Genomic DNA, 26567 nt, shown 5'->3' with positions numbered 1-26567 from the left:
ACTTCACACTCAAGAGGGCCACGTGGAATGAAGCAACAGCATATTAGATAGTACAAAGTTCCAGCCTCCATTGTGCAAGCATCTAACAGCTCAGCAATAGACATCGCTCTACTTACCTTGCAGAACCAAGGCCACATTTTGCATTTTTTTATTTGTATCAGCTGCACAGTCATTTTAAACCACAGATTAAAGCAAACAAAACTGAAAATAACAATTTATTTCCAATTGTGTTTGAAGTTTATTACAGCCCAGGTAGCTTAAATTTGTTGCACACAAGATGGAGGCTTTACCAGTTCTGGACTATTTGTATAAATCAGCACAGTGAGACAATCTTTTCAGAACAAGTCGTGAAATTTAAGCATCAGCCAAACCAGTTCAGAGTGATTTATGAAATCCTGAAGATCACATTAAATGGAATTGCTAACAGCCATAACTACATCCACATAAATGTGCCTCTCATAATAAAAACATTCTACATAGCTCTGAATGTTTTAAGAACCAGTAAAATGACTACAGATTATGGAGTCCATCTCCTTTAAGGCATCAAAGACATTCTCAAGGAGGAGTTAATTAGTCCAGTTTCACAGGATACACCATTACAGAATCTGAGATTCTCACTGCCTGTGATTAATTTCAACCCTGCACCAACATACTTTGCTTGCATTAGCTCTGTTTTCAATTTCCCTTCATTTTTTTTCTAGAGGTCTTTCACTGGGGTGTTCACAGCTGGAGACTCAAGTGTAACTCCTCTGTGCTGCCCCATAACCAACTGTAGCACTTGTCAGCAAACCTCTAGATGACAAGGAAGCACATAAGAAGTACTTTCCAACATGCATGTTTCCCCACCCTGTTCTCCAGTTCACAAGGCAGCAGATTCACATGCAAGCTCCCCTCCCCTCAAACGTTCTGGCACACATATGCACTTGCTTCAAAGCATCCACATTCCCATTAAACACAAAGTTCACAGAAACAAAAAAATACCCAAAAAGTTCACTGTGCTTTTACTGATACCACTGATATAGGGATCATGATTAAAGACTCCCTCCAACTTCACTAGCACACTGTCACAGCACACCTTTCAAGCTTCCTTTCCAAACAGCTTAAGTTCTGGAAATAAATGCAACTTCATTATACAGTTCCCTTTCTGTATTTCACTCCCTTTCTGCAGGGCGTCTTGCTTGAGGATATAGCTTCTATTGCATGCATCCAAAGTTGGCATCACTTTCGTGTCTCTTCCTGGCCATCCAATTCTCCCTCTTCATTCACACTGGTATGCACATTCAGCAACAAGGTACACTGAAGCTACTCTGGGTTAACAGCAGCCTTTTGGCTGCATTAGTTTTAGCCTAGATCCGTTCAGCTGGTCCTTTACATGGGCGTGTTAGCATTTAGACCATTCACGTAATAGCAGTGCAGAGAGAAGGTAAGAATGAAAGCACTGGCTTGCGTGTTCTACCCTAGCAGATAAGAAAGTATATCCCAAGTTTCAGTTTTCATGGAGGTCACCCTAGACTGCCCACAGTCACTCACCCCAAGAAGGTGCTGCTGTCTGTATCAGTAACCCTTGAAGGAAACACATACAAACCATATGCTGTGGGGTATTCTGCACCATACAATGGACAAACATATATTTAGTCCGTATAAGTCTTCAAGTTATTTCTGATTCAGTAAATACCTTGTTTAAATTATCTGGGTGCTTTAGGCCTTTCTTATCTTGCTAAATTAAGCCAGCCCTTGCCAGCTGCCAACAAGGGGAAGTGGGAACACACAAGGATACCACAGTACCTCCTTCTCCAGCACAACACCACTTGCTTCCACCTCCCAGCCTGACTGTGCTTGGTGCTCCCTCACTTCTCCCTCCTCCCTCCTGTAATCTAGAAGGGATTTGCACCTGGCTTAGTTTAAGCCTGAATTAATTTGCAAGACATAGAAGTCAAAGTGGTTTTCCTACATCAGAAGTCAGGGCTATGGACAGACACAACATGAAACTGCAGCAAATCATGTTTAGCATTGAAAATAGCTTTCCTTTCACTTCTTTATCTGGCAGAAAAACACAGCAAAGACATTTGCTGGTGTAGCAGTCCCATGCAACCATCCCTTCGAACAAAAGCAGCTCTCTTCAGCAAGGAGCACATCACAGTTTACAGACCAAGGTGAAAACCCAAAAGTCTCAAGATCCACTGCTCTCACTCATCCCTACCCAGTGCAACAATACTGCCAAACTTGCCACCTCTTGCCCCTCCAGAGCAGAATGACATAATCTCATTGTGTTTGTACAGCACCCACCACAAATTCTATTATTCCCAACCAGACTCATCTGTGCTACTGACCGCAAACAAAAGTAGGGGTGTCTGAGACAATCAAACAGCAGATGCAGCAAAAAAGAATTAATTTATATTTGAACAAAGGCAAAAGCAAATAGGAGGTTAAAGACAACAAGCTTGACGGAAATTCATTTGAAGACAGAGCTGAAGGGACGGACGCTGAAATGGTACATTTCACTGCATACTGTGGAACTGAAAAATGACTGAAAGTTATCTGAGATTTAAACAGTTACAGCAAGGAGTTTATCTCAGTATCTAAGCCGTGACTCTTCAGGGCCAGCTTTATAACTCTCCTTAATACACACATCATGGAGACTTCTGCAGCATATAGGAACATACCATCAACCTGACTGACTGAACACCTTTGTACTTTCTATTATACAGACAGGTGCTGAAGCTTTTTTGTGCAAAGGCTGCTTTTTATCTACGGGGACAGGCTCATAATGACACTGGATAAATGTTAACAAAACAAACTTTATTAGCAACTTGAACTATTTAAAAAAGGGGTCTCCACAAATTGAACCTGTAGATGAGTTTAGCCACCCTAAAAGTGATTCAGTATTATACAGCCACAACAGGGACAATGGAACTGCCAAACAAGTTCTATCTGTTCTTTTTATGGGACTGTTTTTTTGTTTTTGATATATTCAAAGCATTATTGCATCAGAAAACATATCATGCATCTTTATGCTTCCAGACAAATTCATCTGTATTTGTCATTTCTAGCTACATCTCAAAGGTGCACCAAATCTACAGTTTTATAGTTTTAGTTGCATGCTTTGCCTATATGCATGCTGAGATAATAAATATTAAATACAGGAAAGAACATAAGGGAATCAAACTGACATTAGGAATATTTTATGGCAGCTCTGTTATCTTCTGCCAGTTAAAGAACGTGTCAAAAAACTGAGGTAACAAGTGGCCATACCACTCAGCTGAGAATCGTTCAAAATTCACGGAAGTTTTCAGAAATTCAAGTACACAAACACCAGCTGCAAGTTGTCAGAAATGCCAGAGAAATTAGGTTGGCTGCATTCTATTAGTCTATTAGCTGACATTCACACAGCTCCTTGTAAATCCTTTTTCTCACTCGGGGCATATCTTCCTGGGAGAACTGAAAAGGCTGGTCTAAGGCGAGGCACTTGCAGTACTGGGGAAAAGGAAAAGTCTTGATTGAAAAACAGGGCATTTACTACATAAACAATATAGGCCACTAATGTTTAAAAAGCAGTGCTCTTACCTGGAGCACAAAAACCCCACAGTCACTGTCATTTTTCTGTTGTGGAATGCACTAAAAGGGAAAGAAATAAGAAGAAACATGTTAGATCTTTACTTATTCTTTTATTCTCTGACTCCTGCTTAAAGTCCAAAAGTAGATTCTTCATAATGAAGTTAGCTCATTCTCAGAGGTAGCTGTTCTGCAGCACAAGAAACTAGAGTTGTAATTACTTATTCTGATCCCAACTTTTGCAAGGCAACACTCAACACCTTGTTAGAATAACACCTAACATTCAGAAAAATATATAATACAGGACAGGAAACAAATTACAAATCTTCCTTTCAAGTTTATTGTTTTTAGTGACCTACATAGAACAGCATCTTAATTAAATAAATGTTTGTACAGCATTATCTGCTTTACACAGGACCAAACTATATCAGCAAAGTCATACAAGCCTAGAGGAAGATTAATCTCAGCACCCACACTACCAGCAGTGGCTTTCTTCCTCCAGCCACACCAAAGGGTCTTGAAGAACATTAAGAGTGGCACATTGTCAGGCAACAGGACTGAGCAAGGCAGTCTCAAGTGATAACTTTCAACCTTCATTATTTCTCCAAAAATGCTCAATTTTTATATATGGAGCTAAAAGTCCCACTTGTTAGTGCTGCTGTATCTCTGACACTTGAAGAGTAAAAGTAATTATTTTTCCTCAACTCCCAGATCTTCTGCCTCATAGAATGCAAGACAAACTCTGACTGCACAGGGTGTGCATGAGTGCAGAGATGAATCATTTAATGATTATATCAGCATCTAAAAATAAACCTGTGCAAAGAGGGAGCTGTTGGGAGTATGTCTAGTGTGTAATGATTATGGTATAGCTAGGCAAATCACATATTCCCTCATTTACACTACACACAAGTTATTCCTTTCTATAGTTGTCAGACTTTGTTTACTTGTGATCAAACACAGTGTGTCACAAACAGCTCTGGAGACCAAAGCCCTCTATCCATAGCAAATATAAAATATAGGCAGCAGTAACATTAGCCTGTTCCCTCCCTCACCAAGTCCTATCCATGTGGTATAATTCAGAACAGTTGTTTTGGAGAAGTGAGGCAGCCGAGTCTTCAGCTCATTCAGTGCATGATCTTGTGCCAGTTTGGGCACCAGCTACAGATTTTGTTGCACAGACATTTAATTGTCCAGAGATTAGGCTGAGATCATCAGGTCACTTGCAGAAAGTATTACAGACCTGGTGAGAGCTGAATGAGCAACAGAGCTCCAACTCCCATGTGTAACCAACTGTGTTACTTCTAGCACCCTCCACATGATCAGCATAAACCAGTTTACTACTTGCATAAATATACGGGTTTAGAAGCAGCCTCCTAATAAAAGGAAGTCAGACTCCAGGGATCGAATGCTACCATTTACCTTTGTAACAGCCGTTTGCCAACCCTGAAGAAACTCAGGATGATTCTTCTCTTTTGCTTCAGTCAGCAAATACTTTCGAATATTCTTCAAAAAGGAAAAAAGCAAAAATATTATTCACCAGCTAAGGAATAAGAGACATTGACACCTTTGCTGGTATCCTTTCTGACAACGAGGACAAATTTCATGCAAGCATTAAGCATCAGGATCTGAGCTCCGACTTAGAGGTACAGAACTCTGATGGGTACTATGCCTTTTACCATCAAGGCTCATTTTGGTCTGTCAAGGGGAGCTTCAACACCCCCCAGCATTGCTGTACACTGGTATACTTAATACTAGGCTAGCTGTGGCACTGGGGGAGAGAGTCAGAGTGCTCTCACATGCAGAGACACACAGCACAGTCTGGCATGTGTTCTCTCCTGGATTACTTGGCTGACACCAAGACCCTTACATTTGATATCATAGCACTTTCCTGCTTGAATCTCAATACAAAATACTTTTGAGTTCTGCAGCTAATCAACAAAGCTCTAGGGAAAGTTTTAGTGACATGTAAGAAAAAATAGTCTGACACAAGCAAAGAAAAGGAAGCAAAATAAATGAGCCTATGGTCTTGGGTTAAGCAAATCCTACTTCTCTGTAAACAGGCTGGTACTTTATAGCACAATTTAAACTCCCTCTAGCATACTAACAATCACTTCAGTGGGTGGATCACTGTGGAGTTTTGGGTATTGCCCCCCCCCCTTCTACTAGAAAGGGCAGGAATAAAGGTGTATCATATTTGTGAGACATTTAAGTGCAAATGTTTTGCAAAGAGCAGAATGGGAGAGCCCACATTGCAAGAGACTCCAAGGCTGTTGAGAGGGATCCCTAGTTTATGCTGCAAGTTCAGAAGCTGGAGAGCACGAGGCCTCTTGCTCCCAGAACAAACATTAGCTTCACCCTCAGCAAATGCCAGCTCAAAACTAGTATCTTCATTCAGAAGTTCTAGCTGGGAACTCTCCTGGGTACAATAATTACTACTCTTTTGTAAGCCAACAACTACAGACAGTTAAAAGTAGAGGGCTGCTGCATCAAGCAAGCAATTAAGTTGACAAAACTAGCTTTTGTAAGAGGCTCATTACAATTTGCTAGTCCCAGCAAAAATTTCCTGGCTACAGTTTACCAGAAAAACTGATAATTTAACTCCAGTGTTCAGGTTGCAGCTTTGAAAGGTTGCTGGGTTATAATTGGAGGTACACACTGCATACCGATGCAGAGAGAGGAGAAAGGAAACAAGGTATTAACAGCACAGCAACACATAAACCCCACTGGGCAACACCACAGCATCTTCAGTTCTATTCTCTCACCCAGGCAAACTCCCCTAAAAAGGATTTATCATTACCACAATTTATCATTTCCTAAACATAAGTCCCTCAACAGTTGAAAGAACTGCCTTTACTTTCCTTCTGGCTTGTCTGCTTCCCTGTGGCACTTGGCTTAGAGTCCCTGCTTTTTGTGGAAGTGACAAGACAGAGCCACAGTAGGTGTGTGCTGATTTCACAGGCTAATTAGCCAACAGGCAATCTGGTCTCAGCTCCCCACTCTGGTGTGACCCTCAAGGTCTGTTCTTCGGACTCCTTAGCAGGACAAGCTGATTCTCATTTAATATATGACAAGACAACAACAGACTCACTGCATTTAAAATTTAAGGCTGAACAGATAAAGGAAAGGAGGTTTTTGTTTGTTCAAGAAAACAGTTCAACCTTTGCAGTCACAGCTGTCACTCTTACCTCTACACAAAACTTAAAATGAATGCCTTGGGAATCATAAAATGAAATAATTCGACTGGGGATGTTCACAGTAATGAGGGACCAGTGGACTTCCAGGTGAATAGGAATTAACAAGAGAGTCTTTTTAAACAAGTCCACCTGTAAAGAAGAACAATATATTAGACACAATTCCACAGGTACAACACAGCACAGATTAATGATACCTAAGTTGCCTTTCCACCACCCTACAATTGGAGTCTTTTGCCTGCTCCACTCTTTCACCGCATTCGTCATGTTTATCTCATACAAAGCTTATTAGCATTCACAAAAATACAGTTACAGCACGTAAAGTGGCTAAGGAGCCCTGCACAGTATCATAGTCATCACTGTATTTGCGACAAAATCCTGCTCGTCTTGTACATTAACAAGTAGGATTTCTTGAGCCATGATGGTAATATTATTGAGCCTCAGTTCGGGTTGAATAATGACAATCTTGCCATGTGAGCACCACTGTTTTCTGTGAGAGCTGCACCATGGACAGCTGACAGTCTTGGGGGTACTGGCTGACACGAATCTCATCATGAGCCAGCAGTGCGCACTCACAGCCCAGAAAGCCAATTGAATCTTTGGCTGCATCATAAGAAGTCCAGCCAGCAGGTCGAGGGAGGTGATTCTTCCCCTCCTACTCTGCTTCTGCAAGATCCCACCTGAAGTACTGTGTCCAGCTCTGGGACCCCCAACCTAAAAATGATGTGAACCCGTTAGGGTGAGTCCAGAGGTGATCACAAAGATAATCTGAGGGCTAGAGCACTTCTCCTATGAAAACAGTCTGAAAGAGCTGGCCTTGTTCAGTCTGAAGAAGAGAAAGCTCCAAGGAAACTTCAGAGCAGCCTTCTAATACCTAAATGGACTGACCAGAGAGAGACTTTTTACAAGGGCATGTACTCATAAGACAATGGGAAATTACTTTAAACTGAAAGAGGGGAGATTTAGATTAGATATTAGGAATAATTACTTCACTATGAGGGTGGGGAGACACTGGAAGAGGCTACCCACAGAAGCTGTGGCAGCCCCATCCCTGGCAGTGTTCAAGGCCAGGTTGGATGGGGCTTTGAGCAACCTGGTCTAGTGGGAGGTGTCCCTGCCCAAGGCAGGGGTGATGAACTATATGATTTTTAAGGGCCTTTCCAACCCAAACCATTCTATGATTCTATGAAGCAGTGGTGATTACAAACATGCTACAAAACCAGCAAGCTGATGCAGTTTGTCTTCCTCTGCTATAACTTAAGTTCTGTGCCTTGTCAGATGAAGGCAGAGGAGGCGTTCACGATGCTTTGGTGAGCACAGGAAAGGAGGGAGTGAAGGCAGAGCAGATCCATCCTTTCCTGAACTTTGTAGCAGATGTACTGTGGTCCCAGGCAAGCAAACAAGGGAGAAGGTCTTAAAGTACAGAACAAGTAGATCAGATGCAACACCCCCAGTGTCTGTGTGGCAGATGAGTCCTTATGCTTTTGGAAGCCAGCCAAGCCAGGGCCTTTCATGATCTTCCTTTTCCCAGCTCCTCTTGAAACGAGCACCTAATTGTTGGGGTTTTGATGGTACAGTCCAGAAAATAAGCTAAAATAGAATACTGAACTAAACTCATTGTGTGGGAAGATTTCCATGTTGTTTTGTTTTTTTGCGTTTTTATGCACTGTGCAATTTGAACAGTACATAATTGCTGCAGCACTGGTAAAGACAGGTCCTTTGTAGGAGAGAAAAGTGTATTTTTTGAGTAACAGTGGGAAGCTGAAGACACAAAGATGTCTGAACATTCACAACAGCTATCAGCCAAGCCTTGCTCAGAATAGTACTTCAAATGTCACAAACATTGACAATCCCTGCTCCCACCTGCAGAAACTGCTTCCTGACCAGCTTAGAGCACACTCGCTACACAACGATCCATCATTATTGGAGGGAAGCAAAGAGATGTCACCCAGCAGCAAGTGGAGCCCATAAAGGAAAACTGGAATAAGATAAATAAACTACACCTTCTGTGATGTCCAGCAACAGCAGAGCAGTGCTAAACACAAGGGTCCTCATGTGACCCTAGTTGGGGGATTGCTGCAGGTGTGCAAACCTGTAGCAGAAAAGTCAAAAAAGACAGCCAGAAGCAGGAAGGGTCTTTAGTTAAGGCCTGATGTGCAGAAAGAATGGTGGCAACCTAGATTTGCTTCACCAAGACAGTGCAGTCAGCTAGCTGACATAAGGGTGGACCAGAGCAGGAGTGCCAATCTGATCAGCGGCCAGAAAAGTGAGACAAACAGGAGCCTTGAAACTACTGCAGCTAGATGCAGAAAGGCATGTCTCTCTGGGCTCTGGCCTCCCATATCCCGGGAGAGAACATTCATAAAACCTGGTACAATACTCCGGTTTGTTTAAAAAGCAGAAACAAGTTCCCTTTAATTGCATATTGCTGGACAAAGCAGTCTACTGAAACCTTCCAGTATAAACTGCTTACTTCTCATCCTTGCTTTCAAGACTCCTCAGGAATTTAAGTGTAAATGTCTGAACAACTGCCCTACTCTGATCTCATCCTTCCTCAGCAGCAACAGGGATACAGGTTGTGCTTTCAGAATCTACCTTCACTCTGGGGGTTTTTGCAAAACTTGGGTTGCTGGAGTAAAAGAACGTTAAAAAATATCTGGGAATATCAGGCACCAATATTCAGTCTCTCTTTAAAGAGATTTTAATAAATTATATGACTAGACTTTATATTTGGATAATGAGTTCATCTCTAACATTTCACAGATGTGTGCTATTTAAGTGCTTCTGCAGAAAGACCATACATTCAAACATGGTCCTTGATTAGTCTTGCCTCATCTCCCATATTAGAAAGGACAAACGTTCATGGAAGAATAAAAAGTAATAAAAAAATAAAAGAGAGTACTGCTCTTTGTATTAGCTGCCTCAGAAAATAACACAACCCATGACCTGGTACGGGTCCTGGGAAGCAAGGGGAATTCTGTTCTTCTCATGCAAACAGCGGGTCAGCTTACTAACTGTGGGTCTCTAATTTCTGCTTTTCAGTACCTGTATGTGTTACTCAGGAGTAACAATTTGATTTTATTAAACAATCCCAGTTTGAAATAAAAGAAAGAATCAGAATTAAGTCTGCTCTCCTGTAAATTAGTATACCTGGCACTGTCAGGAGCATCAAGAGACATTTCTTGAAGCTAAATTAACAGCCTGCGTGAACATACACAAAGAAGCAACCTACCACCACTGAAGATTAAGCCATTCAAAGTACATTTTCACAACATAACCACACTAACTTGAATAATGCCACTCTACCATTTTTATTAACCTCTTCCCACTTTGTACAGCTCCTTTGCAAACCCATCCTTTGCCAATAACACTTTGTAACTTCCTTTCAAGTTAGTGATTCAACCCAGCCCCAAAGAACCAAAGCATTGATGACATGGAGTTAAAGGATACCTTTTTAGTCCATCGTTTCACCCCATTATATCCTTTGGTTACGAGCTGTCTATGAAAAAAACTGTTAAAGAAATGAACCTAAAAAGAGAAAGAAAAGGAATGAGCACAGAAATCTATGCACAATCATTCCCCCTCCCCCAGGATGATTTATACAAACCAATATGCAATGAGGCAATATTTAATGCAGGTTTAGAAACAGAACCCTGGTAGGGACAAACAGAGGCTTTGCCAAGCCTAAACTATTGCTGTTCTTCAGCAAGCAAATAAAGCAAGCCTTATTTCCATCTAATTTATGATGAGAGCCACTGCAGTATTTATATTTACACTTTTGTATCTGCAGGCATATCATGTTTAATTTTTTATTGCAGATCGACTTGCAAGATAAACACCAGGATAAGGAGTTACAGGTTTTGTTGTTCTTTACAGGAATTAAGGAAGAGAACACTGGACTGGCAAAGTGGGGGTGGTGGAAAAGGAAGTTATTTGTGATTTTAGTTGCTGGAAGTACTGAGATTAAAAAAATAAAATTAAATGGATCAAAATGGTTATTAAATTAAATTCAACACCATGATCATTTGTATTCAACTACGATGACCAGCTCTGGACAAAACCAATATTCTGCATTCCTTTTGTAACTAAAGGCATGTAGTATACTTTGTATACAAACTAACTGTCGTAAAGCCCTAAATTTATGGAAAAAAATTTATGCTTATGTTAAAAAAAATATTTAGCTCCAGGTTAACACTATTATTCCCTGTGATTAGCTTCTTGCAATTACAGGAAGAGATTAGTACAAATGGAAATCTGCAACATCTGTTTTTAACAATTCTGCTACTGTAGAGGCAGTAGAAGGCTTGAAAAAAGTTAGAAAATACAGTATCTGAAAACACAGTCTAACACCCATTAGCGATGCCAACAGACTTCAAAATCACATTCTGAGGTAGTGGCACAAAACGTCCCATGAGGATTTCAATTACGCACTATGAAGAAAAAGCAGACACAAGCAAACAGATACAATCTCCAACACCCCAAACCTAGTGCACACTCAGGAAGTATAGAGAATACTAATGAAGAATCACCATCACCACCAATCAAAGCAACAACGCTGCTTCTTCTGAGCTTGAAGATTTTTAAGATTTACATTCTGCAGGGCTCATCTAAAAATGGCTTTGTTTGGTTCTTCCTTTGTGGTCTCACCTGAAAATTGTTCAGCTCTCCTAGTAAACAGATGGCTTTTTATAATTGCCACTGCTGCAAATTTAGTCACAGAGAAGGTAGGGGTTGATTTTTTTTTTCCAACTGCCACCAACAGTTAGACCCTGAAGTTGGGAAGCAGTAAGCATTCTGTTCAGGATGCACAAACCAAAGAGAGTCCATAGAGTCACTGCTGCCAAGGAACCAAGCAGTTCTGCATCAGTTCAGATTCACTAGGCAGGCAACTGACACAGCTTGAGCTGTTACAGCCCCACAACTACAAGGTGGGCAAATGGGCAAGTGCAAGCATCACATGTGAATGGTTCAGATGCTATGATTCATGGTTTGTCATCTCAGCAGAAATTCATCTTCATCAGAAATTTCACCTGAAACACTAGACTAGTGATCAAGGGCATGGAAAAAGCATTTTAGAAGCAGAAAAGCTGGACACAGAAAGCTCTAGGGGAGAAAGGACCATGGGATAAGCAAAAACAGGTCACCTGTCTTCTACAGGTACATTAGTAACATCAGCCTACCACAGAGATCACCTGCAGAGCTAATCTAATAAATTCCTGAAACAAGGGTAACAGTGCTGAAAACTGTATTTTAACACAGGAAGAGAAGAAAATTTGAGTAGCAAATAGCAACAAATTATAACAGAACCACTCAGATCATAATTGAGCTAAATCTCAATTCTGTAGCCGAAATATTCAATGTCTCACCCTTCCCTCAAAATCTATCACTAGGTACATTTGCATAATATAAAAAAAAAAACAACTCACCTTTTCAGGGACTGCATCCATTACGAGTTCACCATACATGTTAATTATCTGTAGGAATTAGTAAATAGTTGAATACATACAGAATAATTTTGTAAACTGCAAGTGAGTTCATAAGTTCCCATAAAATGTAGGACCCTTCACAGTCAAAATAGCAATAAGGAGGTGAGCAATTATAGTGACATTTTGCTGCAGTCTGAAGAACAAGCACTTTGGAACTAACAGTGGCTGGCACAGAGAGACTGTAACTAGCTGCTCTAGGTCTGCCTTAGTCTGAAATACAGTTTAATTCAATTTAAGTCTACTGGTACATGCCACGGGCACTGCAGCCTTCATGGGTTTCTGACTGTGTGCCACAGGCTGCTGCTTCACCCCGATTTTGTTTGTTATCTGCTCAAGCTTGGGGATGGGGGAAGGTGCTAACACCTCTATGGGTAGTTACAATTTTCTCAAAATAGTGCAACATGGTTTCTTCAAAAGGCAACAGTTCAGTTGTGATACCTTCCATCTTCCAGACTCATAACCACTATTATTGCACCTGCCATTGTAAAAGCTGCTCACCACTTCTTTTAGTGTACAGTATGGCAGTCCACCTATAATGCAGCAGAAGGTAAACAACTAATATGCTAATATTAATGGGCTAAAACAGGTTAAGGAAGCACATAAACATCAAGCATTTCTGACCTGGTCATTCAGCCAGTTTTGGCCTTCCAGTGTAGCTAAATCATCCATGTCTAGCATGTGCTTATTATAGAAGACCCGGAAATTGCACATGGAGGTTTTTGGATGTTTTTCCCGATACTTCACGATTTCCCTCATGATAAAAGGTTTTCTAAAACAGGATTGAAAAGGTAGAAAAAGACTGCAAGTCAAGGTTATGCCAAATGGACACCTGTTCACATAGGTGTTAGACAGGGTGCATGCGGTAGCAATGCAATCTGTCCTTTACAAAGTCTAGAATTAGATAGGGCTACACACCTATGGGAGAAATCTTCATTAAAGACTTCATTTAATCTTCCCATGACATCTTTTTCACACAGTGGCACTAAACTGCCATATTTCTTCATAACTTCATCTAGGAATCCTTCAAATATATTAGAAAAATGAAAGTGCAATCATATAAAAGAACCTTCCAAGTTTACTACTCCAATAAAGCAGTCATTTCTTCCTAGTATGAGCAGCAATCATTCTGCACCCAACCAACAAACAGCACCACACATGGCAAGTATATATTCAAGAAAACTGAGCTCAAATTGGCAACATTAAATAAAAGCGGGGGTAGGGGAAGGAGGACAAAAATAAAAAAAGCAGCAATCTGATCACTCATCTTCACAGGAAAAGATCAGACCCCATTCTTGCCATATACACACATATATTCATCAAACTAATTATACCAGTGCTGTGAGGAGAATCCACACCCCTGCCTATTCCAATTAGCAACTTAAATAATTTTACTGCAACAGTTTTCATTGAAAACCCAGTATCTTGTCCTGACGTATGTGAATTACTCTCCTCAGATGTAAGCAGCCTTGGTTGGCAGAGTGTTTGCCGTCTGTTCAGTTCCTCTGCTGCCACCGTAGCAAACAGAAAAGGCACCAGACAGATTCTCAGCAAGCTTAACTCACTTAACCTTGCATCCTGGGGATGGCATTTAAGGTGACACAGCCAGCCACGTCAGCTTGCCTATGCCTGGGAAAGCACTGGGCAGCCATAACACCAGAAACAAAAGACACAAACTAGGAAATAATGAAGAGATGAATGCTGGAGGAATCTAAAAAGCTATGAAATAGATTATTTTTTCCTCAAGCACAAGACTGGAACACTGCAGACATAAATTCCATCCAAGCATCCAAAACTAGTTCAAGAATGAAAAGAGCATGGAAAACAGAATTTCAACACTTGCTAGTGAATAGGGGAAACAAGAACAAGTTGTCCAGCTTTCTGAAAATTAATTTTCAAATGCTGCAGAAAACACAACCTTTGTATACAGAACACTGGATCCGAGATCAGAGTCCAGGGATATCAAACCAACCCAAACTACAGCGCTCTTCTCCAGCCAGGGTGTGATGGCAGAGAGCATCACAGGACAGTGTATGGTCAGCTATTTGCTTACTAAGACTTTAACAAAATTTCCTGGAAACTTTTGAATATCATGATGGGAAGAAGCAAGACAATAGAAACATGTGACATAAAAAAGTGCCAGAAGAACAACAGTAAGAAAAGAACTAGAAAAGAAAGAAGAGAGATCAAGAACAAAACTCCAAAAGCTGAGAAAAACTGTGAAGTGCAGCAAAAAGTACATCTGGATGTGTGTCACAAGAAGGAAGGACTGAAGAGAGATCAGACAAGGAAGTACTCTTCATGGCAAGATAACCTTCCTCGCAACACTGCCACACAGTTGCCTAACACCTTTTACCCCTTACATCTTAGACTGCAGCAGGAAGGATATTTCTCACTCTGGCTAGAAGTCTAGATAGATGATGCATAGGGCGTATATGCATACCTTATTCTCTTTCAGCATATCTAATTTCTAAAAGCTTTCTATTCATACACACAGCTTCAGGAAGGACTGTTCTCATAGCTACAACTAACAACAGCAGAGCTCCAGGAGACCTCTAGCTAGGCTCTGACTTCATTTTAGCTTGTGTAGCCGAATTAACTCAAGGAGGAAAATACAAAGTTTGGATCTAGTGTACGATCAGACACCCACCATAAACAGGATTTACCATGGAGCTGTGTTTGATAACAAATATGACATCAGAATGCACTAAATATTGCAGCCTATTAACATCTGAGTTCAGCTGCTGCAGAGAAATTAAAAACCTGAGAGCATCCCCAACACATTTGCTTCATGCATCAACCCTAGCAACTCTTGTTACGTTAACAGTATCTTTAGGGTACAGTTAATTATTAACATTCCTAAAAAGACAAGAACTCCTGTACATAGTTATACCAAAATTAAAATTCTTTTTTATAGCTTTTCAGCTGAGAAAACTCAGAAGAGCCATACAATCAGTATGAATATGTAATGTAGACTTGGCTTAAATCCTCAGGGAAGAACCCTCAACTCTGAAGAAAATGGAAACTGGTCTCACCTACTTTCATGCAGAAGCTAGGCAAGAAAAACATGACCGTGTGGGAAAGCTTGGTGCATTTGCTGCCTTTTAATTTTAATTTTTTAAGTTATTCAGGCCTCCTCTGAATAGGAATATGACTGCCTATCAGCCTGGAAAATAGTAACCTTTGCCAATCTGACAGAGTCTTGGTTCTTGACTGTTACGGAAGGACCACATGCCTTTTTCTGTTGGACAGACTTTAAAACTCCACTACAGAAGCAGTCCATTCACTATGGCACCACAGTTTCTCTCCATTTCTCACATAGTGCCTGCACCTTGCTGGATCATGTAAAGCCAGTCACAGAGAAAGATAACCCATACTATCTTGCAGATACAGATGTGGAAAACTATATCATCTTTTGAGGTTCAGTATCTCCTTCTTGATGTTCTGCTTTACAGGATCAATTGCAAAACTGAAGGACAAAAAGGTCTGCAGAAAAATCAGAGCATGTCAAACTTCAAACAATCCCTTTAACGCTAACAAACGCCAGCTTCAGGTTTATGGGGATCTATGAAGCAAATTTCTCCAAAGGAAGAAGACTCTGGTTACCAGAAAACCACTGAACTTGAACATTATATTAATGGTACTAGGTGGCACAATGTGTTAATTTGCTGTTTCTTACTATGTGTACAGTGTGCTGCTCGACATAAATAAGACACTGATTACTATTTTTACCATGTTTCTCTTTAAAGTGACTATCTAAAACCGCATGCTCAGCATTGAGTACAAAAATTCCAAAGTCTTTTTGCTGAACCTTTGCTAAGACTATTCCTGCCTTTTCGAAAATGTTATCTAATAAGATTCATTAAGCCTACTTTATGAACAATTGTAGAGAAAACTAAGTGACAATGAACAATATGGTATTGGCTATGGAAACCTGAGATTCATTAAGTGATTTAGTTGCAGTCTAAGAGCAAGAGAAGAAAGGATAAGGCTGGAAGTATTGGAACACCAGGGATTTTTCAAAAACCAAGCTGAGTAATAATTGTCAACCATTTATATACCATTGGTAGTTTTAACCCTCTATCATCTTCTGAACCACATGATAAAAGACATTAAAAATGCTTATCAACAATTTTTCACAAAGATTCCAATTAAATTACATTGTATTCTCTAAAACAAAAGAAACAGAGGCACTATTCAACTATCCCTCAAAACAGCTTGTCAGATAAGCATAGATTTGTTCTTCCTTCATGCAGCTCTCCTCTTTGCAGCCTCATTTCATTAAGTGCTATGATAAGCACACTTTACAGTTCACAAAAAGAAACCGTTTTAATAAAGGAATTAACACAACATGTAAACCCCATGACAAATCCAGCAGTTTTCAGAAACTCCTGGAAGCCCTAAGATATGTAAAAAGGTGTACCACAAAGCCACGTCGCCAACTGCTCATCAGCCACCCGAGAAGTTTTCTGACTGTTCCTTTTGCCTCCTTTATGAGTTCCGGATTTTAGTCGTGTGCTTTCTGGTGAAGGCTCCTCAAGAGGACTTTTACAGTAAGGGTGATCTAGTAACTCTGCACTAAAAATGTCCAGGTTTAAGGAGCCCTCTACTTCCATTTGGCTAGGGCTGTCCTCCTTTTGTGCCAGCTCCATGGATAAAGGTCCATTTGAAAAATTACGATTGACATCAGAATCCTCCAAGGAGGATTGTGATAGTATCATTCCATCTACACCCATAACCTCATTAGATTCAGCGTCATCTTGACCTGAAACAGAAATTTCTTTTCCTGTCGTAGAGACAAAAATGTCAGAGCAATGCTCCTCTGCCACAGCCCCATTGGTCTCCACCTGCTGCAAGGTCTCTGCCTCCGGAGATGCTCTAGCATGCAGTTCTGGTGGGACAGCATCTGCACTGCCATCAGGCCTTCTGGATTCTGGCTCCTCAGAACACTGCTCAGCATTAGGTAATGCATCCTGCGTACAGCAGACCTCAGGTGTGCATGGTTCATTCTGCTCACCTGAAGATTTGGGTGTATTATGGTTCATATCTGATAAGCTGTACCGATTCCAAACACGGTTACTTTTCGATTTCCAGTAGGAAAGCCAATTACACAATCCACTTTCAAAATCCCGCTGAAGCACCTCTTGATGATCCCCCGTAACTTTCTTCACCCACCTTGGCTTGATTTTTCTCAATTTGCAGGTTTTGCCTCTTGCTCGAAGTTGTGGGGATTTTATAATTCTATAGCGAAATCTAACCATAGAAAGTTTCTTATGCATCATAAATAAAGATCTCTTTTTTACAGTATGATGGTTAAATTTGGACCTCTTTATAGTTGTCAAGGGTCCAAAAGTTCCATTCCACTCCCTTTTCAACACCATTTCCTTTTATAGTTGTTTAAAACTACTAGGACTCTGTTGCCCTTACCATTACTGTTCTCCTCCCTGCTACAAAACTACCGTTCTTTACAGGTAAGGCAGCACCATCCAGTGTACCACATGAGACATAACTGGCTGTTGCCAGAGATGCTATTAAGAATTGCAACAGTTTCAAATTCTTCATTCAAGTGATCTTCACTCTGAAAGAATTCATTGTTGTTTTCTTACTACTTTTCCAGATGGGCTTTTGGCTTTGGGATAGGGACAAGATCTTTTTGCTCTCAGTAAGAGGAAAGCTGTATGGTTCAGTGGCAGGCTTTTGATAGGTTTCTGCATTTAGAGGCGCCTCAAGAGCCCACCTGCTCTGAAGCTCAAGTGCCTTCCTTCTGCACTGCAGTCTTCTGTACAGTTTGTTGTGATTTAAGCTCACAATTAGCTGAGCACTGTGTCTTTTCTTCTTAGCTAGGAAAAATTGCTTTTGGAAGCAGTGTTTCCCAAGCTCCCCAGATGCAGTGGTCCATCTTCTAGACTGGGCCAGCAACTGACTTTTTTTCCAGAGCAAATGTTGCCTGCAGTTTTTCATTTTTCTGATGCATTTTGATCTTGAAAACAGCTGAAAGAATAAAGGAAATTAATTCAGAGTTATCTTGACTGTAACATAGTAGCAAAACACTAAGACACATTCCTCAGGCAACATGCCTATCTAAAATTCCACCTGTCCTCCAAACACAATACCATATTCCCTAGGACATTCTCACTTGCAGCAAGAGGGAAAAGAAGCAATAGTTGCAATGGCTTGGTGCATAAACAGGCTCTTCTCATTTACCTTCCCTTGAAGTAAAGCAATAAACAGGTAATCCCCATCCATCCCACACTCCCTGTATGTAATTTCTGACTTTCTGGCCTGAGGTTAAATCTCTCTCAATACCCATGTTGTAGAGCAAGCACAGTTAACTGTCTTGCCTCAAAAAGCTTTTGAAAAACAAAACTCTGAAGTCCAAGTTAGTCAACAAGTGTGTGCAGGTACCTGATTCCATCAGAACTGTGTAAAGGGAATACATATTCTTGTGCAACAGATATTAGCAAGTACCCTGAAAACACTTCACATGCTCACACAAACTCTTCCCTTAAAGGAACAGTAATAGACATACTGCCACAGAGATTCTGATTCTCTGGGTAGATAAAGAATGACAGGTTACTCTGTGAAGTGGTTCCTCCTTATTTGCAGTAACAGGTCACTCCATAAGGCAACACCACCACCACCTTCTATAATTAGTGTTTATCTTTGCATTGACAAAGCAGTATCAATTCAAGACACCAGATAATCAGCTTAAAATTCCTTTCCCCACTAAAAACCTGCATCTCACAAGTGTGCAATAAGAAACTACACAGGAGTGTAAAGCTTGCAGAGTAATATCTATTCATCTTCACTGCATAATTAAAAAGATTAATTCAAAGGTAGAAGAATCCCGGAACACAAGGGGAAGGCATCAGCTGCACACATAACATAGGATGTTTCATGCGACTTGTCCCAGCCTCACCAACTACATCACATCTCACATCTGTACTTTACAACAGCTTTTCTTTTTCTTAAATTCAGAAATGGACTTTGGTCCTCTCTGTCCAACTGATTCTGACTCATAGACTATTATAACAAAATTTCCTTTAGCCACATCTGTCCTGGGCATTACACAGAACCATCACCTAGCTGAAAATAAAGCAGCATATAAATGGAAATAGAGCATTAACAATTGGACTTTAAAGGCAAATATGAATGCTAGATACCTGCAAACCCAGGCATTTAAAGTATTTGAAGTCTGACTCAAGAAGCTCTTCTGCATTTTTCACTCTACTCATCTTAGATATCAACACCAGGTGGCTTTTTTTTTCTCTATTAGTTGTTGTTGTGGAGGAGTGAGAGGGAAGTAGAAATGCAGAGAAGAGTATCATTTAGCACTTGGATGAAACATCCCTATCACAGAGAAAACAAGTCCTTAGAAAGGAACCTGGCTACCTCCACTGATAGGGATGTGCAAGGCAGTATAGCTTAACAGTGTAAGCACTGCAGCAGAGTCCAGCTCTTTTGTAACCGTCTACTAGTCACCATGCAACCCAGTTATCATAAAAATCAAGACATAACATCTAATCATGCCAACTTTCTCATACTTGCTCTTTTAGCACTTACATATTTCTCCACACTAAATCCAGCTTACTACTGGATTTTTATTTTTATGCTACAAACTCTACATTTCTGCCTGTTGTTTACAGTACCTACAAAAGATTCCTTGAGTGGCCCCAGGAAACATCAGCCAAACCAGTGTCTTGCTACAACAGCTCACTGCAGCCACATTTCCATCCAGGTAAAACAAACCAACCCAGCAAAACCACATAATTCTGAGCAGAGCCACATATACAAGGGGTTTCTGACAGTGCAGCAAGTCTTGAGTACTCTAAGAAGAGCACAGCACATGAAGGTAATGGTTTCACTGCTGCTCAGCCTCAACAATATGTGCCCAGGAACTATGCAATATACATGCCAGGTTTTAAGAACACTCCTGAATGACTTGGAGTCATCACTTTTCTCCTTCTCTCATTGCAAAGTCCAACAGGAAGCATCCCCTCCACAGGCACTGTCATGGAAGTCAGTCATGGAAGACGGCTGAGCAACCTGGTTTTGTGAACAGCCGTGGATTACACAGGACTGAAACACCTACAGCTGTCATTGTTCCACCCATAGTATACTGAACTAATAATCACAGTGGGAAAAAACACTGAACTAGATCCTAGCAAAGATTAAGTCCTGACAACAAAAAGAACCTGAGGCAAACTGGAACTGAGAGACAAGAGTGGTGCCACAGTTTCAATGCAATCAATTGCAACAGCAGCAAACAAAATAGCTCATTTGCTTGTTAGTGTCATGAAATCTAGCTTCTTATACTGCAACAAAAGATCTTAGGAAAGCTATTCTACCCACATGTTCTTCTGCTTCATTTTTAACTGAGACCATAAAAAAAATGCTTCACATTATAATTTACAGGATTAAAAAATACCTCATGTTTGCCTGTGAAGCACACACCAATTTCTCCACCTTGAAGGTTTTTTCTGCACAAAAAAAATCCTTAAAATGGGAGGAAAGTCTAAGTCATTTAATCCAAGCAAACCTTTCCTGCTCTCCCCTCTCCCTTTTCAAAAAATCAGTTCTGAGTCTGGATTCCTTTAAAGCAAAGGCCTCCAAGGAGTAGCTAATCCCAGTTCTAGGAGCTGAAACAGTTCACTTTTCTAACAGCAGTATTACTTTGAATGACAAAAGATAATCCATACGCAAATATTTAATTGAAGGTGCTGCTTGAAGAACTTATTTTCCATCAGTGCTACAAGGCTATTACTTGTTTTACTCAGCAAGATAAATCAGCAAGGCAAAAGGACAGCTTAAAAAGCACATTGCTAGAAAAGGAACTGAAGTGAGCAACAGATGACCAAAAAATAAAGTAAGCACCACCCAAAGTTTAAGAAGCTGAAGGGAAAGTCACACCTCCACCCCATACATTGACACAGATGAAAAAAATCTCTGAAATGGAGGAACTTGCACCATTAGGAGACATTTGCTTTGTATAAGGCATACCTCTACTGCACAGTGATGCTGCTGAGACTATGCCAGCGAAATTTTAAACCCAGAAGAACCCAAGATGTACACCTCCCAGAGACCATGAGTGAAAGAAATTTAGTGTCATTAGTCCTCACCCCTCTGGCCATGTTTGACATACCACCTGCAAATGATTATATACTAAATGGCACAATCTCTTTGGCACTGGACAAAGACAACCCCAAATTGTTACAGCTCTCTACTAACAGCAGATTCTGGTCATAAATTTGCTTTGTATTCTAAGCTTTTAAAAATATATTTGGGAGCCACTCAGTTTTTAGGCTAGAGACTTATCTCTAGAGCTCTGGTAAGTTACAAGCAAGCATGACCATGTCAACTTGACATAAAGCTGGCCTAAAATTCACTGAACACCTACACACGAGGAAGGGAGGAATGTGAGGCCCCTGATCCTTTTACTGAGTAACAAATTCAGCATAGATACATGCTATATTTTCCTTTAAGCAATCAGCAACTCACTCCATTTGCAATTTACATGGTTGCAGCTTATACCACCTTCAGTGAAATTAAGTACTGTAAAAGACACTACACATTAAAATCTTTCACCAATTTTAAGCCTGTTACAGTTTGCACTAATTAGTCCTTGGCAGCCCTATTTATTTTTGGCAGGTTTGGAGAGCCCAGGTTTTCACTGAAGAGCACAGAAAGGGGAAAGGCGGTCCCAGCCAATGCTGCTGACAGGACTCTAACCAAAGGTTTCTTGCTGACACTCAAAGTGTCAGACCACAGATACCTTTTGTCTATGTGGGCGCAGAACAAACCCACAGACTGCAGCAGCACAACTACTTCATACTTAGATCACTGCAAGCTATCTAGGGCTGCATCTGGGTGGTCAGTAGATCAAGAAACACATGCAGCTGGCAAGTCAAATACAGCTCACTTGATAACTCTTAGACTGTTATTTCCCCCATGCCTCCCCTCCAACTGTCCAGTTTTTATTATTGCTATTTATGAAAGAGGCTTGTTTTGAAGAGCATCAGTAACGTGATCAGCAAACAGCCTTGGGAGCGCGGCATTGTGTGGGCACCAGTAATTCATGCATCACCTGCTCCCAAGGGAGGCAGCAGTTCTTGCAACACCCTGCAAGTCCAGTCTTTTCCAGGGGAGATCAGGGCTGGCTCTCAAAGACAGAAGATAACCAGGAAAGAGAAATTGGGCCTAAGGTTAGAGAGCTCGGGTGTGCTGTGCGAGAGGATGCTGGCCCTCCCCCAGCCAGTATCCAAAATTGGAAAGGCAGCGAAAGGAAATTGGGGAAGGGTGTCTCTCTTCAAACCATAGCCTGGCCAGAGCTAAGCTGATAATGTCAGGAAGTCTGAAATTATTCAATTAGCCCATGCAGAAGTAACGCAGATTCACGGCACTGGCAACTGTCTCCTCTTTGCTTTCTTTTCTGACCTGCCCAGCATAGTTCTGTGAACTATCTCCCACACATTTTTGTCCAGAGGTGAAACAAGCCCTAAGGAAATGCACTTTGACAAACATAACATATTAACGCAAGACCATACAGAAAAAGCCAAAGTCCAAAGTTACCGACTCATGGGAACACAGCTGGACAGGCAGCTGATGACCTCAGCTATCACACTGCAAGGCTTAAATTGGTACAGTTACTTTGGTTTCTTCCCTTCTCCCTACTAGCCTTCCAGGAAGTAACCCACAGTCTCACCCGCTTGGCTACACATCTGCTATATTTATTTCTGGCAAGATGATTATAATTTACTTACAGAAACATGTTCCTTCAGGCTAAATTAGATTAGTGGAGATATGGCTATCAGATAAAATAGCATTTAAGAGAAATGCTGTCACAAATCAGAGTGATGAAAAATTTCTAGATTAAAGAACCCAAAGTTACTTCCATACAAGCAAGTAGTAAGGACATACCTAATTTTTCATCTTTACGCTTCTGATTGGTTTTAATGAAGTATCAGTCAAGCTTTGTGCCCTCCTTCCTGCATACCTCTGCAAGGTAGAAGCATGGAAGTGGCTGAAAGAAAGTCTATTGAACTTTGCTGTCCAAGCCCTGTGAAGGGAACAGAAACTGGAATTTCAGTCAAGGTCCATGCACATGTCTGGGCTCAAGGGTCTCCCTTGTGTTTTCTAAAGACTCTCCTCAAAGTGTATTTTCATAAGCATTAAACACATATTCCTGCAGCTTTGAAAAAAAGATGACTTCTTTACTTATGCAGTGACACACACATAGATAAGTAAAGGCAAGACTATCACCAAAGGCATTCTTCTTCTCTTCTGAGTGGGAAGTTTGAGCTATAACAAGTTTCATTTGCAGATGGCTGCAGGGACAGCATGTCAGTTAAACTTCCTCACCCGAGGAACACAGCTCTGCCTGTTACCGCCCCACGGTCCAGCATCCCACCTGTGACAGTCACCCCGCTAAGCTTCCCCGGCGCTGCCTGACCAGCGCAGCCCAGTTTGAACTGGTGGGGAGAACAAACAGCGCTGGAGCAGATTAGCTCTCTCTGCTTACACAGCAAAGAGAATAGGAGTCTCTGTGAGCAAAAGGGCAGAGAAGTAGGGTCGAGAACTCAATGATGGGGGAGGGGGGGGGGGGAAATCTCTTAACTGGCAATCCTTTTTGCAGCTTCCCAGCTCCACCAACGCCCTTACTCTCACAGTCTTCCAGTTACGGACAGTCTACCCGAGCCTCCCAGGAGAGGCTGGCACTGAGGGACTCCGCGCCGCCCCGGGTTTTTCCCCAGACTCCCTGTTCTGGCGAGCCCAGTCAAACCCCGGTGACGACGCCAAGAACCAGGCGCCAGCGTCTGCCCCCGGCACCCACTGAGTGACGAGAAGCAGCGGCAGACCCACAGAGAGGGTCAGGGGCAGCACAGCCGCGAGCAGCGCCCAGACGACCTCGGCCCGCGGCTCCGGGTGAGTGTCCGGCCGCCGCCGCTGCCGGCCCCCCTGCTTTCCAGCCACTGAGGTGGGGCCAAACTCGGGCGAGAAAAGCCTGCACGCTGCCGGGGATGGCTCCGGGGGTACACTGCCTCCCGCTCCCCCGGCCCGCACAGGGGGACAAGCCGGAGCCGCCCCGCAGCCCAGGCCCAGCAGCCTCTGACCAGGCCGCACTGCCCCGCACTCACGGGACCGAGCACCGGGCGGGCCAGGGCCACCGCTCAACCGCCGTAACGGCCCTTTCGGGTCCATCGCCCCCCACCTCACCTCCGCCCGCCGGCGCCGCCCGGCTCATCCCGGCCGCCGCCAGGGCCGCGCTCCGCCCCCGCCGCACGCCGGGCCGGAACGCGCTGCGCCGGCGCCGCCGCGTCAGCCCAGCCACTGGGCGGGGGGCAGCGGCGGGTGGGCGCACGGCGCCTGCGCCAGCCCGCCAGTGGGGCAGGGTCTGCGGCTGGCGGGGGAGGGCTTGGGCTGGTTTGCTGTTTTTTCCTATTGCACTTGTTTTCCGGGCAGTCCGGGCAGGGCGTCCTGGGGCCGAGTGAGGCAGGAAAACAACAGCGGCCTTTCCTGGTGCCACTGGCACTCTGCAGCAGACCCCCCGGCTGCTGGGTACGGGGCCCGCGGCTGCCTCCTCTTGTGCGGCACAGCAGCAAGAGCTGCAGAAACGAGGAGTTTAATAACCTGAGTTTGTAAAGTGAACCAATACCTCAGTATATGGCTGTGTTCCTAGTGGACGCATGTTAAAAAACTCCGGTTTTACTCTGGCGTCAGCCGTATGTCAGAAGCGCTGGTACAAATGGAGCCGCGGGCAGGGCTTTGCCAGGCTGAGGCAGGCTCCGCTTCTCCCTGGGCTGCCCTTTGTGGGTAGGTTAACTTCTCTGTGCCGTGGTTCCCCCACCTGAAGAATGGAGAAGATAGCGGCCAGTTCCACTGCTGTGCTCTGACGTACATTGTGAAAATGGGAAGTGCTCCAGCACCATTGCGTTTTTGTTGCTGGGTGGAGGAAGGTTACACTTCCTCTCATCGAGTAGCCCCTGTGAGGAGAAGCTGAAAGAATTTCCAAATTACAAGAAGTCAGTGAAGTAGGGGAGATTGGGAAGCAGCCATGATGCATCAGTTTTGCTACAGCTTTGCAGGAGGTGAACTGTTCTCCTCCAGGAGTTACATAGGCTATGGTTTGTGAAATGCTGTAACAAATGGGAAAAAAAAGGGATTGAGAAGACAATGGGGTGATGCAACAAACAAATGGGCCGAGTCCACACCAAACTGAGAGTTGCTGGCTTTTATTTGTTTGTTTGAAAAACGTCCAGCCCAGCATTCTCATTATATCCACTGCTTTCCTAAGCAACCATTTGTTCTTCCTGTACAGTAAATCCAGCCAAAGATAGGCTAAGCACTTTCAGAGCAACAAGATGAGTCCTCTGGCCTTTATGAAACACACAGTAAACAGGCTGCACAAGGCAAGTGCTTAGGCCATGAAGTTACAACAGGAATGTATTAAACATTAAACAGAAGATTCCTCCCCCAATCCATCAGTACTGCAATGCTCTCTGGCACCTCTGCACTGAAATCAAGGCCTGACCCAGGCAATCATTAGTACAGTCAACACCAGTCATTTGAGACACATAAATGGGAGCCCAAGTTCATGAGATCCCCTTTAAAAAGTCATGATTTGAATTCTTAAATGTGGGGTTTTATGAGCCTTCTGGTTTTGCCTGTGAGGATCAGCCTTATCACGTGTTCATGCTTCGTCTCTGTCCATGAGGGCTAGTAGCAGATCTTTAAAAACGGGAAGCTGAGATTCTTAGATGAGAAGATGCTTGTAAACACTGAGGCTTTATGAAATGCAAGAAAGATATGAGACTTGTGAATATTAATAAATAAATAAATAAAAGCCAGACTTGGCAACACTGAGAGAAAGGATTGAATACCAACTGCATTACTATAACATTTTTGTGGCCAACCTTGCAGCCCCAGTGTTTTAATGATGGCAGCCTTTGCTGTATTTAACAGAAGCCTGGATTTGATTCTTTAAGAATAAAAGGACTTTTGAATGCTCTGTAAAGGCAGTTTCCTGACTTCATTGATTGCTGACACAAACACCAAATCCAAATCTCCCACATCTTGAGCTAAAGCAACAATCCCATTAATTTGGACAGCAGTGAGCTGTACAGGAAGTGGTTGCTGGAAGAGGACACGTAGCATGAGCTGAACCAGTTGACTGCTCTGTGTCTCATGTCACCAAGCAAGAACAGGGTCAAGGTATATCTCCATACAACCATGTTTTATTTGGAGGCTGCTAACAGCCAGTCTGAATTCACAAAAGAATCCAAATAGCCACATTAGGAAATTAAGCAAAAGATGATTTGAACTGGCAGGGTTTGTTGTCCCTGCC

General features: G+C 42.4%; 1 protein-coding gene across 3 annotated transcripts; it reads right to left on the bottom strand.

Moving 5' to 3' along the window:
* Positions 1-2372: 2372 nt before the first annotated feature.
* SENP5 (SUMO specific peptidase 5) lies at positions 2373-24498 on the bottom strand. 3 transcript variants are annotated; one of them, XM_034063649.1, is made up of 10 exons: positions 24440-24498; positions 16650-18217; positions 13145-13250; positions 12851-12998; positions 12170-12217; positions 10194-10271; positions 6738-6875; positions 4972-5055; positions 3565-3615; positions 3215-3474 (listed from the first exon to the last, which is right to left on the bottom strand). In XM_034063649.1, the coding sequence occupies exons 2-10, from the start codon at positions 17605-17607 to the stop codon at positions 3364-3366; spliced, it is 1722 nt and encodes a 573-aa protein (XP_033919540.1). In that variant the 5' UTR covers positions 17608-18217; positions 24440-24498; the 3' UTR covers positions 3215-3363. The 3 variants fall into 3 exon arrangements, with proteins under 3 accessions (XP_005146994.2, XP_033919540.1, XP_030902940.2); XM_031047080.2 differs by lacking the exon at positions 24440-24498 and adding an exon at positions 23144-23278; XM_005146937.3 differs by lacking the exon at positions 24440-24498 and having other exon boundaries at positions 2373-3474; positions 16650-17607.
* Positions 24499-26567: the final 2069 nt, after the last annotated feature.

The sequence above is a fragment of the Melopsittacus undulatus genome, chromosome 6 (genome assembly GCF_012275295.1).
Source record: "Melopsittacus undulatus isolate bMelUnd1 chromosome 6, bMelUnd1.mat.Z, whole genome shotgun sequence".
Taxonomy (NCBI): Eukaryota; Metazoa; Chordata; class Aves; order Psittaciformes; family Psittaculidae; genus Melopsittacus; species Melopsittacus undulatus.
The sequence above is the reverse complement of the archived record's forward strand: the minus strand, read 5'-3'. Positions and strand labels throughout refer to the sequence as shown.

Coding starts and splice junctions, on each gene's coding strand:
- SENP5 (XM_034063649.1), bottom strand. CDS start 17,607: ATGGTGTTGAAAAGGGAGTGGAATGGAACTTTTGGACCCTTGACAACT. Junction 3,616..4,971: donor GGCAAACGGCTGTTACAAAG/GTAAATGGTAGC, acceptor TTTCCCTTTTAG/TGCATTCCACAACAGAAAAA. Junction 3,475..3,564: donor GTGGGGTTTTTGTGCTCCAG/GTAAGAGCACTG, acceptor CCTTTTCCCCAG/TACTGCAAGTGCCTCGCCTT.